The following is a 14,071-nucleotide window of genomic DNA, read 5'->3' as shown; positions in this document are numbered from 1 at the left end:
TCTGCAATAGGTGTCTTGGGGACACAAAGGAAGCCCCAAACCTGGGTGCCTCCACGAGTAAACTCAAAATAAAGCCGCTGAAACATCAACACTCCAGGAAGCAAGGGAAGGCCGCCCCCCAATTTAATCGTTACAGAATTTTAAATGTGAATTACAAACACAGCAACGTTGTAAAAAAGAGAGCGAAAGAAAAGAAAGAAAGAAAAATTTCAGGAAAACAGAAGAGAGAAAGAAAAGAAAAAAGAAAAAAATCAGGAAAACAGAGAAGAAAGTAATTACCCAAATCCCATCCCCTAATCGATTTCTGGGACACGACGTGGGAAGCCGTTTATCCTGTACGTGGAAAGTATTTTCCAAAACATACCTCCTACTTGACATCTCCAGTCTCCTTGGCCTGATTGATAAGCAATACACGTTTCGTGTTTGTCCAGTCTCCTTGGCCTGGTTTATGAGTGATATGTTTCTCTCAGTCTGTAACTGGTCTTTTAGTATTTTTTTTTTCACTCTGTAGAAGCTTAAGGTTTTCATGTAATCAGATTTATCATTCTTAGATGGCTTGGGGAGACCTTAACACCAAGATTATTAATCTATAATTCCCCTATAACTTTTTCTAATTCTCTTGGAGGCTTAAATTTACATTTAGAGCTCTAATCCATCTGAAATTTATTCTTCATATGCTGTAAATTACTTAACTTCAATGATTCCCAGTTTTGTAGCCCATTGACCCAATAATACTGATTTTAACCCATCCTGTCTACCCTGATTTGAAATTGCACCTTTGTCACTCTCTGAAGGCTCACAAAAATGTGAATCTATTTCAGGGCTATCTACAATACCTCTGTTAGCTAACTGTTAAACTTTGTCTTCATTTGTCTTTTTCAGATGTTAATGACTAATTACACTTCAGATAAACTTGAAAATGAACTTGTCCAAGATTGACCATATGTTGGTAATCATTGAAGCTAGGTAGTACATTAAAGGATTCCTCTAGTTTTTAAAATATATTTGAAAAATTCCATGGTAAAAGGTTTTTTTAAAAAAAGGATTGATTTGTCAAATCCCTTTGCAAATTCTTTTAAGATTTTGGTCAGAAATGAACTCGATTAATAGATTGAGGGATGACTGACATATTTATAGAATTGTTTTCCCAGTCAGTACTACGAGATCCCACTTTGTTCTGTTTTCCTGTTAGGAACTCCTTTTAAAGGTTTTAGACATTCAAAAAAGTTTTTATTAATCATATGCTATTTTATTTTATTGAGACAAGGTCTCTGTCATCCAGGCTGGAGTGCAGTGGTGCAGTCACGGCTCACTGCAGCCTCAGCCTTCTAGGCTCAAGTGATCATCCCACCTCAGCTTCCCCAGTAGGTGGAACTACAGGTGCCTGCCTTCATGTCCAGCTATTTTTTGTATTTTCTGTAGAGACGTAATCTCCTTGTGTTGCTCAGGCAAGTCCCAAACTCCTGGGCTTATGGAACCCCCTGCTTCAGCCTCCGAAAGTGCTGGGATCACAGGCATGAGCCAACTCACCCAGGTTACTATATTCATTTTGTTGAAAATAATTAGAAAGTTTCCTTTTCTCTGGTCTTACAGATGACATTGAAATTACTTTCTTTTAGGCCGGGCGCGGTGGCTCAAGCCTGTAATCCCAGCACTTTGGGAGGCCGAGGCGGGTGGATCACGAGGTCAAGAGATCGAGACCATCCTGGTCAACATAGTGAAACCCCGTCTCTACTAAAAATACAAAAAATTAGCTGGGCATGGTGGCGCGTGCCTGTAATCCCAGCTACTCAGGAGGCCGAGACAGGAGAATTGCCTGAGCCCAGGAGGCGGAGGTTGCAGTGAGCCAAGATTGCGCCATTGCACTCCAGCCTGGGTAACAAGAGCGAAAACTCCATCTCAAAAAAAAAAAAAAAAAAAAAACGAAATTACTTTCTTTAAGGAAATGTTGTAATTCCGTACAGAAGCACTGGGGCCTGGTGCTTTTAGGAAAGCTGTCTGTTTCTATAGGATGTTACCTTTATTTCTTATTTTATGTTGTTCATCCTGTTTTTTTCTTGAATATACCACCTAATCGTTTATCTATTTTATTGACTCTTAAATTCCCGTTTCCTAATTGTGATATCCCTAATTCTTATTTTTTAACAGCGCCATTGGAATATATTCCACATACTATACAATTCATCCACTTAAAGTTCATAATTCAGTGTTTTTTACATATTCACAGAGTTGTGTAACCATCACAGTCTAACTTTGGAACACTTTTGTCACCCCCCACCATGAAAGGCTGTACTCATTGGCAGTCACCCTCATCCCTTCCTAACTTCTTAGATCTGATGTTTATTTTATTCTTTATTAATTTGGGTATTTAAGAATTTTTCCGGCCGGGCGCGGTGGCTCAAGCCTGTAATCCCAGCACTTTGGGAGGCCGAGGCGGGTGGATCACAAGGTCAAGAGATCGAGACCATCCTGGTCAACATGGTGAAACCCCGTCTCTATTAAAAATACAAAAAAAAAAAAAAAAAAAAATTAGCTGGGCATGGTGGCGCGTGCCTGTAATCCCAGCTACTCAGGAGGCTGAGGCAGGAGAATTGCCTAAACCCGGGAGGCGGAGGTTGCGGTGAGCCGAGATCGCGCCATTGCACTCCAGCCTGGGTAACAAGAGCGAAACTCCGTCTTAAAAAAAAAAAAAAAAAAAAAAGAATTTTTCCCTGGTTAGATTTGGTTTTTGTACTATTTTCAGTTTGGGAGTATTTTTTTTAGGCGTTCTTTGTGGCCTAACTTGCGATCCCTTTTGGGAATTATTCTGTATTTGAAAAGAAGGTATACTGTGTTCACAAAATCAGGTTTGATATATATGTTGGAACACCTAATGTCATTTAAGTTTTCATACAGTTGATTATTTTCACCCCTTTGTATGTCGTGGATTTCAAGAGGTAAATTTGTATCTCCTACTCCTAGTATGTTTCTTTCTTCTTGTATTTTCATTCCTTATAGTTGATGCAGATGTTCATAACTATCCCTGTTTATCACTAACATGGTTATAATTTTCTCCTCAGCTCAATCTCAATATTAAGATAATTGTTTGGGTTTTTACTGTTATTATTGTTGCTTAGTTGTGTTCACCTGAGATTTTAATTTTTGTTCACTTAGTTACCTTTATATATATTTATATAATCCTCCTAATCCTTTTCCTTAGTCAGTTTCTTTTAATGCCCAGCAAGGAACGGTAATGAAATTAGTATAATTACCCTTCTTCCACCTTTACCTCTACTACCCATTTTTTAGTTGATCTTCCCCCCTCCCCCAACTCTTGTCACCTACGCTGGAGTGCAGTGGCAGGATCCCATCTCACTGCAATCTCTGCCTCCTGGGTTCAAGCAATTCTCATGCCTCAGCCTCCTGAGTAGCTGGGATTACAGGTGTGTACTACCACACACAGCTTTTCTGTATTTTTAGTAATAACGATGGGGGTGTCACCATGTTGGCCAGGGTGGTCTTGAACTCCTGACCTCAAGTGATCCACCCGTTTTTTTTAAGATGGGGTTTCGACATGTTTGTCAGGCTGGTCTCAAACTCCTCACTCTGTGATCCACCTGCCTCGGCCTCCCAAAGTGCTGGGATTACAGGTGTGAGCCCCCACGCCTGGCCCCACTTTTCTCATCTTAGATATCGTTATACTTCTATTACTTGATTGTGGCAATAGCTACTGGATATAAATACTATTATTTATTATGATGATTAATTTTGATAAGAAGGTAATAAACTTGAGTAATAAAACTTTTACTTTTGTTATTTTATTATATATTTGAGACAGTTTCGTTCTGTCACCCAGGCTGGAGTGCACTGGTGTTTGAGACCAGCCTGGGTGACATGGTGAAACCCCATCTCTACAAAAAATATAAAAGGGTGTGGTGGTGCATGCCTGTAGACGGAGCTACCTGGTAGGCTGAGGTGGGAGGATCACCTGAGCTTTGGGGTTAAGGTGGCAGTGAACTGTGATCACACCACTGCACTCCAGCCTGGGTGATGAGTAAGACTGTCTCAAAAAAAGAAAGAAAGAAAGAAAGAAAAAACAAACAAACGATGATGTGGGGTCTGCAAGATGTTTTACTATTATTTTGAGCATTGACTCCATAATACCATACCCATTAAGAGTAGTTTTGCCTGGTTTGGTCTTAATTTTAAAGCAAAAGAGGAGGTACAAACTCAAATGGTTACCAGATCCCAGCATTTTGGGAAGTAGACTCGGGAGGATCACTTGAGCCCAGGAGTTCAGGCTCAGCCTGGGCAACATCTATAAAAACTTTTAAAAAGTTAGCTGGGTGTGGTGGCAGGTGCCTGTAGTCCCAGCTACTTGGGAGGCTAAGATGAGAGGACTGATTGGGCCCAAGAAGTTAAGGCTGTGTGAGTCATGATCAGGCCACCTCACTGCAGCCCGGGTGACAAGAGTTTAAAACCCTGTCTCAAAAAATCATTATTTTATATTTTCTTTAACTCACAGGGTCCCCAGTGTGGCACTCCAGCACATCCTAACCATTTTGCTGTTACTTGACAACTACATTACCTGCTCAGTCAATCTTTGTAGGGATTGCTAAGTTAAGTGTTGGGCAGCAAAACTCTGATACAGATTTAGGCTAAGAAATTAACTTTTTCAAAGATACTGTAAGAAAGCAAAATGGTATTTGATGAACTCTAATTATGATGCTTCATTCTGTTAACCCTGCTGGGCAACTTGGTGAATAGAGCAGGAATACATTTCATTTCTGAAAAGGGACAAACGTTCTCCTTATAGTGACTCAATGTGACCTTTGATAGAATGATATTTAACAATTTATCACTAGTGAATTCTACCAAACACTGAAGGAAGAAGTTACACCAATTTTGTCCACATTCTTCAATAATACAGGAGAGGAAAATTCATTTTATGAGATCAGCATTGGACAGTCACATTAAAATATACAAAAAAATTGTAGATCATTATCCTTCATGAACATTGATGCAACCTACTCAATAAGATATTTGCAAAATACAAACAAAAATTAGCTGGCCATAACCAAATGCCGACTGCGATGTCATGACTTGTACTACTTATATTAACTTTATTGTAGTACAATGAAAGTAATGACATCACAGTGGGCATTTGTGTCCCCCCTCCACTAGGTTCTCAAATATTTACTCAAGGGTCACAGAACAGTGGTTTGGGGCACACAATGTGCTATATTTGGGCCCTGATTTTGTTTTTAATAATGAAGCCCTTCCTGTACAGAGACTCCCGTTTATACATTCTCAAAAATACTCCATTGCTGTTCCAGACTTAACGATCGCCCCCTAGTGGCTTCTTAAAATATACTTCTTAAGATATATCTATTATTTGTAGAGATGGGGTCTTTCTTTGTCGCCCAGGCTGGCCTCAAGTGATCCTCCCACCTCAGCCTCCCAAAGTGCTGGGATTACAGGCATGAGCCACCGCTCCCTACCATTGCCCCGAGTGGGAAAGTCCTCAAAGAACGTGTTGCTATTCAGATTACAAAGGAGCATGAGTAGAACATTTGAAAAAAACACAAATATTAGCTTTTCCCCTTATGGCAGTTTGTTTGCCAAATTCCTTTTAGAGGAAATTAAGCGTTGTAGTGCCTTCTCTTTGATAAGCACTGAGCTAGAGAGACACTTAACTTTAAGCCTGTAAAGTGGTGTTCCTTAATTCTAATACAGAGGTAAGAGGTTACAGGTCTAATACCACTGTGCCTCAAATGTTGAGACAAACTCGGCTACAAAAATATCTCCGCCATCTTGAGAACACCTCGATTCCACAGAATCGCTACGCATATGATTAATACGAAAAGAGTTGCAATGTTCTGATCTCATGCATCATTACAAAAAGGAGGGTCATTTCCCCAAGGCTTTTTTTGGAGGGGAAGAGGTGCATAAAGCCCCCTTTTTAACTACGGTAAGACATACACAGAGCTTAAACTATCACCATTTGAACAGATAAATAAGATACTAAAATAGAGGTGCTTTCAAATGCACAAGTAAACTGACTTGATTCTTGACTACCCAGCATATGCCTATCTTTCCCATCTTTTGCAGGGCACTGGTTTTGTTCTTCTGGAAATACGTAATACTATCTCCATTTGAATTTATGTGTAGCAGAAAAAAGGTAAAAATTCTTAATCAGTATGCATAGTTTTCACATGTGCACAATTTCCTAATAAACACCTTACTCAAAAAAGTCACACACTGAACCTGTTTTCCTCTCTCTAGCTTAATAACTCACATTTAAGGTTTAAAAAATTCTCTACATTTTGAAACAAAAAAAATTGCATAGATGCATTGTTTTTTAAATTCCAAGAGACAGAGAGGGCTGCACACAAGCTTACCATCCAGCAGTTAATGGTTAAACATGTATTTAGACAGATTTATAAAATAATTCTTCTTACTGCCCAGCCACTAACTAGAGATAAAAAGTGGTTAATAGAATGAAAGTCCTTTCCTAACACAATCTTTTCTAAAAGATTAAGAGAAGGGATGGAATATGTGCATGTGTATTAATGGCAAGAGAATAGGAAATACAAGCAACTTGACAAGACTAAGTTTATTCTAAGTATAATTTTTATTAATAAAAAGATTAACCATGGCCATGTAAAATGAGTGGCTGGGCTTATAGTTTGCTACACCAATGAAATTAAAAAATTAATACTTGAGAATGTTAACAATAATTTATAATAGCATTCCTTGATAGAGGCATTTTAATTTTAGCAATAATTTCTCTTAAATATATAAACTAATCCTTAGTGTCATGGGGAAGAATCATCATAGCTACTGATCAATCAAAAAAGAATCTCTGAAAGCTGTTTGGTGGTGTTATCTCAAGACACACAACCAAGCTGTAGGAAAATCTCCCAAAAAAGATCTGGAAAGCTGTCCAGTCAGAACATAGGAAGAGTATCACTGTTCTGACAGTGACAATTCTGACAGGGGAATATCCCACCTGCAAGTCAAGTGTGAAAAATAAATAACACAAATTAAGAATGTACCCAAGATCCCCAAATAAATTAGTAAAAGTGCCATTAAGAATTATCAGACATAGAATCAATGTGTTCAAATACAAATTCAAATTTGTTAAGTCCAAAAGATACAGTAATTTTATTACATAAAATTTCTTCTGTGTGCTAAAAATGTTAACTTACAAGACATAATATTTGTAGTAATGTAGAGGGAATCACGATTGACTCATTTAATTCTTTTTCAATACTGAAGAACAGAACAATAGGTAGTGGACATAGAAGCACTCAGAGTCCTCTGAAATTCAAGGTTGTTATATTACGTTCAACCAAAATATGACTACCATTCTCTAATAATATAAATGCCTGTTCAATTCACCTTTCAAAAATAAAGTCCATTTCTTCTCCATTAAAGCTTCTGCAAGGCTGACAAAGGTACATTCTACCTATTAAAAATAGGAGCACTCTTCATCTTTGGATAAGGTATCACCACTTAGGGAAAATGTACTCATACACAGATGACCAGATGTTTATTTGAGGCAGCTGTTGGAGTTCATTAAGCACTTTTTAAACGCTGTACCTTTAAAAATTTGTCTTTAATATAGCTTTGGAAAACCAAAAATAGAAGAAAAATATCTATGGTAAAGTATATTTCGTTCTGATAGCAGTAAAATACAAAAAAAAAAAAAAAAGTATTTAGTGCAGTGTCACTTGATGTTAGTTTTCTGCTCTATGAATGACAAAAAAAAAACTTTTGTTAAAAATGTTTTATAAGTCTTTGACTTAGTATTTAGTAAGGCAAAAATGAAATTAAGCACTGTAGAAAGTATTTAGAAATTAAGTTCTACAAATTTGGTTCCCATTTACAACAATTTCATTAACAGATACTGAGTTAAGTAGAGATAAAACGTATCCAATACCGCATGACAACGGTAAAAAGAAAAAAACTGTAGTATCATTTATAGATTGTGAAATTCTTAATAAAACCATTATATATTCAAAATATGTTCATACATAACCAATACCTCTCCTTCTGCATGTAAAAGAACACTTGTTAAAAATAATTAACAAAAATACCAATAAAACAATGAAAACCCATTTTGTTTCACTGTGCCTAAAGGTATGACACAAAATATTGGCTTTAAGAGGTAGGTTAAAAAGAAAAAGAAAACCAGATTCTCCATTCTTTGTCACTTTTATTCAGTAGTAGGTTTTTTTCCCCTTATTTTCAGTGCCAGACACGGCGAGGAGTGATTACAGCCAACTGTTATTAAAACATTTGTTTGCAACATATACCCCCTTTATACCACTGACCCCAAACTGACTCATTTTGTGTGCTTTCATTCTTTCTTTTCTTAATATACCACCACCAAGACCGGGTGGAGGGGCAAGGGCAAGAGATGAAGGGGAGGAGTCCAGGAGGCCAGAAGAGGAGGAATGCTACAAGCCACAGTAAGAATGAGCTGTATTTAATTTAAAAAAAGGGGGAAGGGGTGTACCCCACAAATGATACAGTAATGAGGATACACAATTAAATCCCATAGCATGACTGAAGGCTTTCACTGTGTTTGACGTCATCACAATGGAAGGCATAAAAAGTGGAGTAAATCAATGTTGATACAGTCCAATCTAGTCCATTAGGCAAGATGGTGCAAGAAGTCATTTAAATTAAAAGTGCCCTACCCTTACCTAAATGGCTAGCAGACATGGAGAAGACCACAGGGATGAATCCACGGAGCTTTCTCCATGTAGCTATAACAATGTGTTGTCGAATGGCACACTGTCAAACACTGGAAAGGGGTGCCACAATGGACCTCTCTCTTACAGGAACGAATGCTAGATTCAACTATCTCAACTAAGCAGGAAGTGGGTTCTTCTGCTAGGAATGCCAACCCTAATTCACTTTGTCTTGAAATATATACAGATTGTTTGTAGTAGCTACGGCAATGATATTTTCCTTGGGGTGCCAGGCTGTGTGAAGGATTTTCTTATTGAAGTCTAAGCTGTCAACACTTATTTCATCTTTCTTTCGCTTGCCGCTTGCACAGACTTTTCGGGGTTTCAGAACTGTGCGAGGCTTATTGTTTTCCCGCGATGCTTCTAGGGTTATGTCTCGCTTTGTGTTTCTGTCAAACATTCTGAAGAAATTATTGTAAGATCCAGTCATGACAACACTGTGAAAGTAGACAGAACACTCAATCAAACAAGCAGAACAAGAGTTTGTTTTTGTTTTTTTGGAGACGGAGTCTTGCTCCGTTGCCCACTTTGGAGTGCAATGGCACAATCTTGGCTCACTGCAACTTCCACCTCCCAGGTTCAAGCAATTCTCCTGCCTCAGCCTCTCGAGTAGCTGGGATTATAGAAGCATACCACCATGCCTAACTAATTTTTATAGTTTTAGTAGAGACAGGGTTTCACCATGTTGGCCAGGATAGTCTTGATCTCTTGAACCCATGATCCACCTGCCTCAGCCTCCCAAAGTGCTGGCATTATAGGCGTGAGCCACCGTGCCTGGCCTCATTTTACTTTTACCACTAAAAATATTTTAAGCAAGTATTTGTCGAAGTATCAGTTTAAAGGGGTGGCAAAGTTTTTAAACTGCCCAAAACACTTCCTTGTCAGTTCTACTTGCCACCCATAATGCTCAACATTTACTAAGTATCCCTGCAAACAAAACTTCGTTGTCCGAAGCTCTTAATAATTTGGAAAGGGTCTGCTGCTACCACTGCTTACCACACAGTTCAAATTATTACCGTAAACAAGGATCACCGGACACTGGGGAATTGTTCAAAGTACAAATGATTATCTATTTAGTAATGTCAATTCCTAAAGGACACTTGACAACAATTTTAAGCAACCCCTGAAGACAATAAAACAATTTCTTTGTAATTTAGATTGACATCCCTGTATCATTTGAGTTTGTGAAGTTTTAATGGATTAGGACACCTACTTACTCTGTGGCTATTTGAAACTTTAAAAAAGTATTAGTCCCGTATTTCTGTGGCATTCTTGCCAAAAATGTACAGCCCGTATCTAATCACAAGGAAACATTCTATAAAATAATCAGCCTATGTTCTTCAAAATGCTGAGGTCACGAAAGATAAGGAGAATGAAGAACTCTTTCAGAGTAAGGGAGACTAACAAAAGATGACAACCAAATTCTGGATTGGATACTGAGCCAGACTGACTCTTCTGCACCATAAAGGGCACAGTTACAGTAACTTGTGAGTTTCAATCGGTCTGTGGATTAGATGGCAGTACCGCATCGCTGTGAACTCTGCTTTGGATGCTACACTTTCACTATGTGGGAAAGGATTTTTGTCAGGAAATACTCATTCAAGAATTCAAGGTAATGAGCATCACGTCTGGAACACAAGTTGTGTGTTGTGTGAGCACATGTGCATGCACCTGTGGACAAACATAGCTATAAATAAATAAAGTGAGAATAAACCATGTGATACAGCAACAGGGGAACTTGGGTAAAGGCCAAATGAAGAGTTCTTTGTTATTCTAACAAATTTTCTCTAAGTTTGAAATAATTTAAAAAAATTTTTAATATTAAGGAAAATAAATAATTTCCTTCTGATGACAGAACATACAATCGCTAATTATCTGCTTCAACAATACACGGAAGACCTAGCGGTAGCAGTGCACCACACCCTGGTTCAGGGGGCTCTCTTCACATTTCTTAATCTTTTTTCCCTTCTTCCCTTTCCTTCTTTCTTCTTGCTGCCTCAGGTTTAGTAGTGCACTCAAAGGCAATGTTTGCTACCAATAGAGCTCTAGGTTTACTAGTCCGCATGTCAAAATCAGGTGATTTCAAAAGCCAGATGAAAGAAAACATTCTGTAAGTTCTGTTATCTTCTGTAACACATAACAGCATGAAACCTGAATCACATTAAAGCTCTGTGATAAAACTGTTGTTAAATACAGTATCTCTAATTACTTTAAATGTAAGTTTAATTCCAAAATCATGTTTTCTTTTACTACTTTCTGTTCTACTGGAACAGAGTGGCAAACAGACAACTAAAAGACTCAAAGTAAGACTTACTTTATCTTTAAAAAATGGTAACATTTTACTAAAAAGGAATCACACTGTGGCAAAACTAGAAATGATAAAAAGCAAAGGTAACTATTCCTAGTATTTTAACCATATGTATTATGGTTAACATAATACATACATAACATACATATGAATTACCACTTGTATGGGGTGTTAATGTAGCATTTGGAAAACTTGGTGCCTCTAACAATCCAAATGAATTATCTGCCGCCTGAATGCTTCTAAAAGTTTAATGGTGGAATAACCACTAAACTGAAGCTTCACCATTTTAATGGTTAGCATGTCAGAAATGTGATCTGGTTCATAAAAGAAAGAAATTTCTAGACATTTAAATAATTTAGATTATCTAGAATTTGTATACTTTTATATTTACTAGCAAAATACAATGCTTAATTCTTTTTTTTTTTTTTTTTTTTTTTGAGGAGGAGTTTCGCTCTTGTTACCCAGGCTGGAGTGCAATGGCGCGATCTCGGCTCACCGCAACCTCCGCCTCCTGGGCTCAGGCAATTCTCCTGCCTCAGCCTCCTGAGTAGCTGGGATTACAGGCACGCCCCACCATGCCCAGCTAATTTTTGTATTTTTACTAGAGACGGGGTTTCACCATGTTGACCAGGATGGTCTCGATCTCTTGACCTCATGATCCACCCGCCTCGGCCTCCCAAAGTGCTGGGATTACAGGCTTGAGCCACCGCGCCCGGCCTACAATGCTTAATTCTTATCTGCCAGTACTGCTGTGCTGTATCTAAGATTACTAAATTTATTTCAAGGAATTCCTAGGGACAAATGAGGTTAGGATTTAGAATGAAATAGTTAAGTTTCTTTTCTCTAATAAAATTCTTATTTGAATGAGAGGTTTGACTTAAAATCAATTACCTGTCAGATCCATTCCAACAACATTCAAATTTGTCAAATATGCAGTCATTTTCATACAGTGAACAGAGTTTACTTCTGAGGTATTCATGCACCTATGGAAAAAATACAAATATACCGAAGTGAAATTAGGAAAATTATTTAACAAGTCCATATCTTTAAAAAGAAAAAAAAAAGCATATAGAGACACACACCCCTTTTAAATTTATTACTCTCAATCTTCTTAGTAACAATAAAGGCATTTTGTCCTTTTACAAACACACAAGCCCTTGAGGGAGGCACATTTATTTACCACTGGTATGACAAGGGAAAACTCCATTCTGGGTGTGACATGGATATCCTTTATAAGCCTGAATAAAACATTCAGGCGAAAAAACACTTGAAAATGGCACAGGTAAGAGGCTAATAAAAGAACATTACAGCAATATCTGAATATCACTATTATTGGCTTTCAGTCCATTAACTACTGATAGCAACACTGAAACTGTACCTATTTTTTCTTACTATTTTTTTTTGAGTCAGAGTCTTACTCTGTTGCCAGGCTGGAGTGCAGTGGCGTGATCTCGGCTCACTGCAACCTCCATCTCCCAAGTTCAAGCGATTCCCCTGCCTCAGCCTCCTGAGTAGCTGGGACTACAGGTGCACGCCACCAGGCCCGGTTATTTTTTCTATATTTTAGTAGAGACGGCTGTTTCACCATGCTGGCCAGGATGGTCTCGATCTCCTGACAGCGTGATCTGCCTGCGACAGCCTCCCAAAGTGCTGGGATTACAGGGATAAGCCACCATCCCCAGCTACCTATTTCTGTCTTAAATACCATTTTCTGGACATAAATTTAACTGAAGCTTGTCTTTTCAATTATAAACGCACATGTATACATAGCATACCCAGGCCATGGTTTGGTTGATAAAAATTATATGGTTACCCTGGGCATGTATTATTACAAATTTGATAGTATCATATATTACTTATAAAGAAATCTCATATGTAAAAAGTAGTCTGAGAAATAGGACATATTTCAACATTATTACTACAAAGAAAAGTTCCAACGTATTTGTTGTAACTCAAAGGAAAACGTAAGTGTCTATTTCACCATCTTTTTAAGGAGCTACTTAAGGAGAAATGACAGAAACGAGTAGGTGCCTTCTAAATGTTAGAATTCTCCATTCTACATGAAACAATCTAAACTTATTTTGAGTGTCCATTTTAACTTTAAATATAGTGCAATGATTCAGGCCATGTCTGTGACATTAAGTGAAAATCTGTAATACAGAGGAGTAACAACTCATGTGGGGTTAGGATCAAAAGGGAACATGTTACACACACACACACACACACACACACACACACACACACACACACACACACAAAACAAAAAGATAAAAACACCCTTTAATCACACAAAACTCAGCAAGATGCCGGTACAAATTCAATAAAAGTAGTTGTATCTATATACAATATGTTTGCCTATAATGTGACTACTTTTAATCACTATGACTATATGTAGAAAAGTAGCAAATCGGGTAAAATTAGGTAGATCATCATAATTTCGCAACATTTTAGGATACATATTACAGGGTTTCTCACTATACATCAGTATGAAGCTAAGGTTCAAATCAATTATTCTCAATGGAAATGAAATGGTGGTGAGGGTAACTGGGAGATGATATATCAATCCTGGCAGTTACACAAATAGAAGTCATTTCTCAGTATCCAAGAACCCCAGGTATACCCAAATCTGCAGTTAGCCCTTCAAAGATGAAGTTTTGGCCCTCTATATATTTCAGGGATTTGCATCCCTCAAATAGTGTATTTTCAAATGTTCATTAGTTGGGAAAAAAAAACTCTGTGTATGAGTGAACCCGTGCAGTTCAAATAAATTGGTGTTGCTCAATAGTTAACTATACTTTGAAAGCAAAGTAGTATTTTGTCTTTTTGGCTTTTGTTTCAGTGCAGTATTTATTCTGAAATTTCACATATCAAATAGAATCTTGGTTTATGTTTGTCAGAGGATTTAAAAGTTTGAAAAACGTACTTCCAAGTTTATTGAGAATATATAACATGACTAAAGTGTAAGTATGAATTAAAGTGACTTCAACACTGCAGTCTAGGACCTAGCAGAGGTTTGTGCTGG

The 14,071-nt window shown here is 37.7% G+C and overlaps 1 protein-coding gene across 4 annotated transcripts in view; it reads right to left on the bottom strand.

Annotated features, from left to right (window-relative positions):
- Positions 1 to 6,594: 6,594 nt before the first annotated feature.
- PPP2R2A (protein phosphatase 2 regulatory subunit Balpha) overlaps positions 6,595 to 14,071 on the bottom strand; it is an 80,852-nt gene continuing 73,375 nt past the window's right edge. For all 4 annotated transcript variants that reach the window (XM_003937188.4, XM_074384082.1, XM_074384081.1 and 1 more), the window contains exons 9-10: positions 11,941 to 12,032; positions 6,595 to 9,178 (exon numbers count right to left, since the gene is read on the bottom strand). In XM_003937188.4, the coding sequence (XP_003937237.1) occupies positions 8,899 to 9,178; positions 11,941 to 12,032 (372 nt within the window). In that variant the 3' untranslated portion in view covers positions 6,595 to 8,898. The remainder of the gene's footprint in view (positions 9,179 to 11,940; positions 12,033 to 14,071) is intronic.

The sequence above is a fragment of the Saimiri boliviensis genome, chromosome 13, assembly GCF_048565385.1.
Source record: "Saimiri boliviensis isolate mSaiBol1 chromosome 13, mSaiBol1.pri, whole genome shotgun sequence".
Taxonomy (NCBI): Eukaryota; Metazoa; Chordata; class Mammalia; order Primates; family Cebidae; genus Saimiri; species Saimiri boliviensis.
This window is presented reverse-complemented; position numbering and strand designations above follow the sequence as displayed.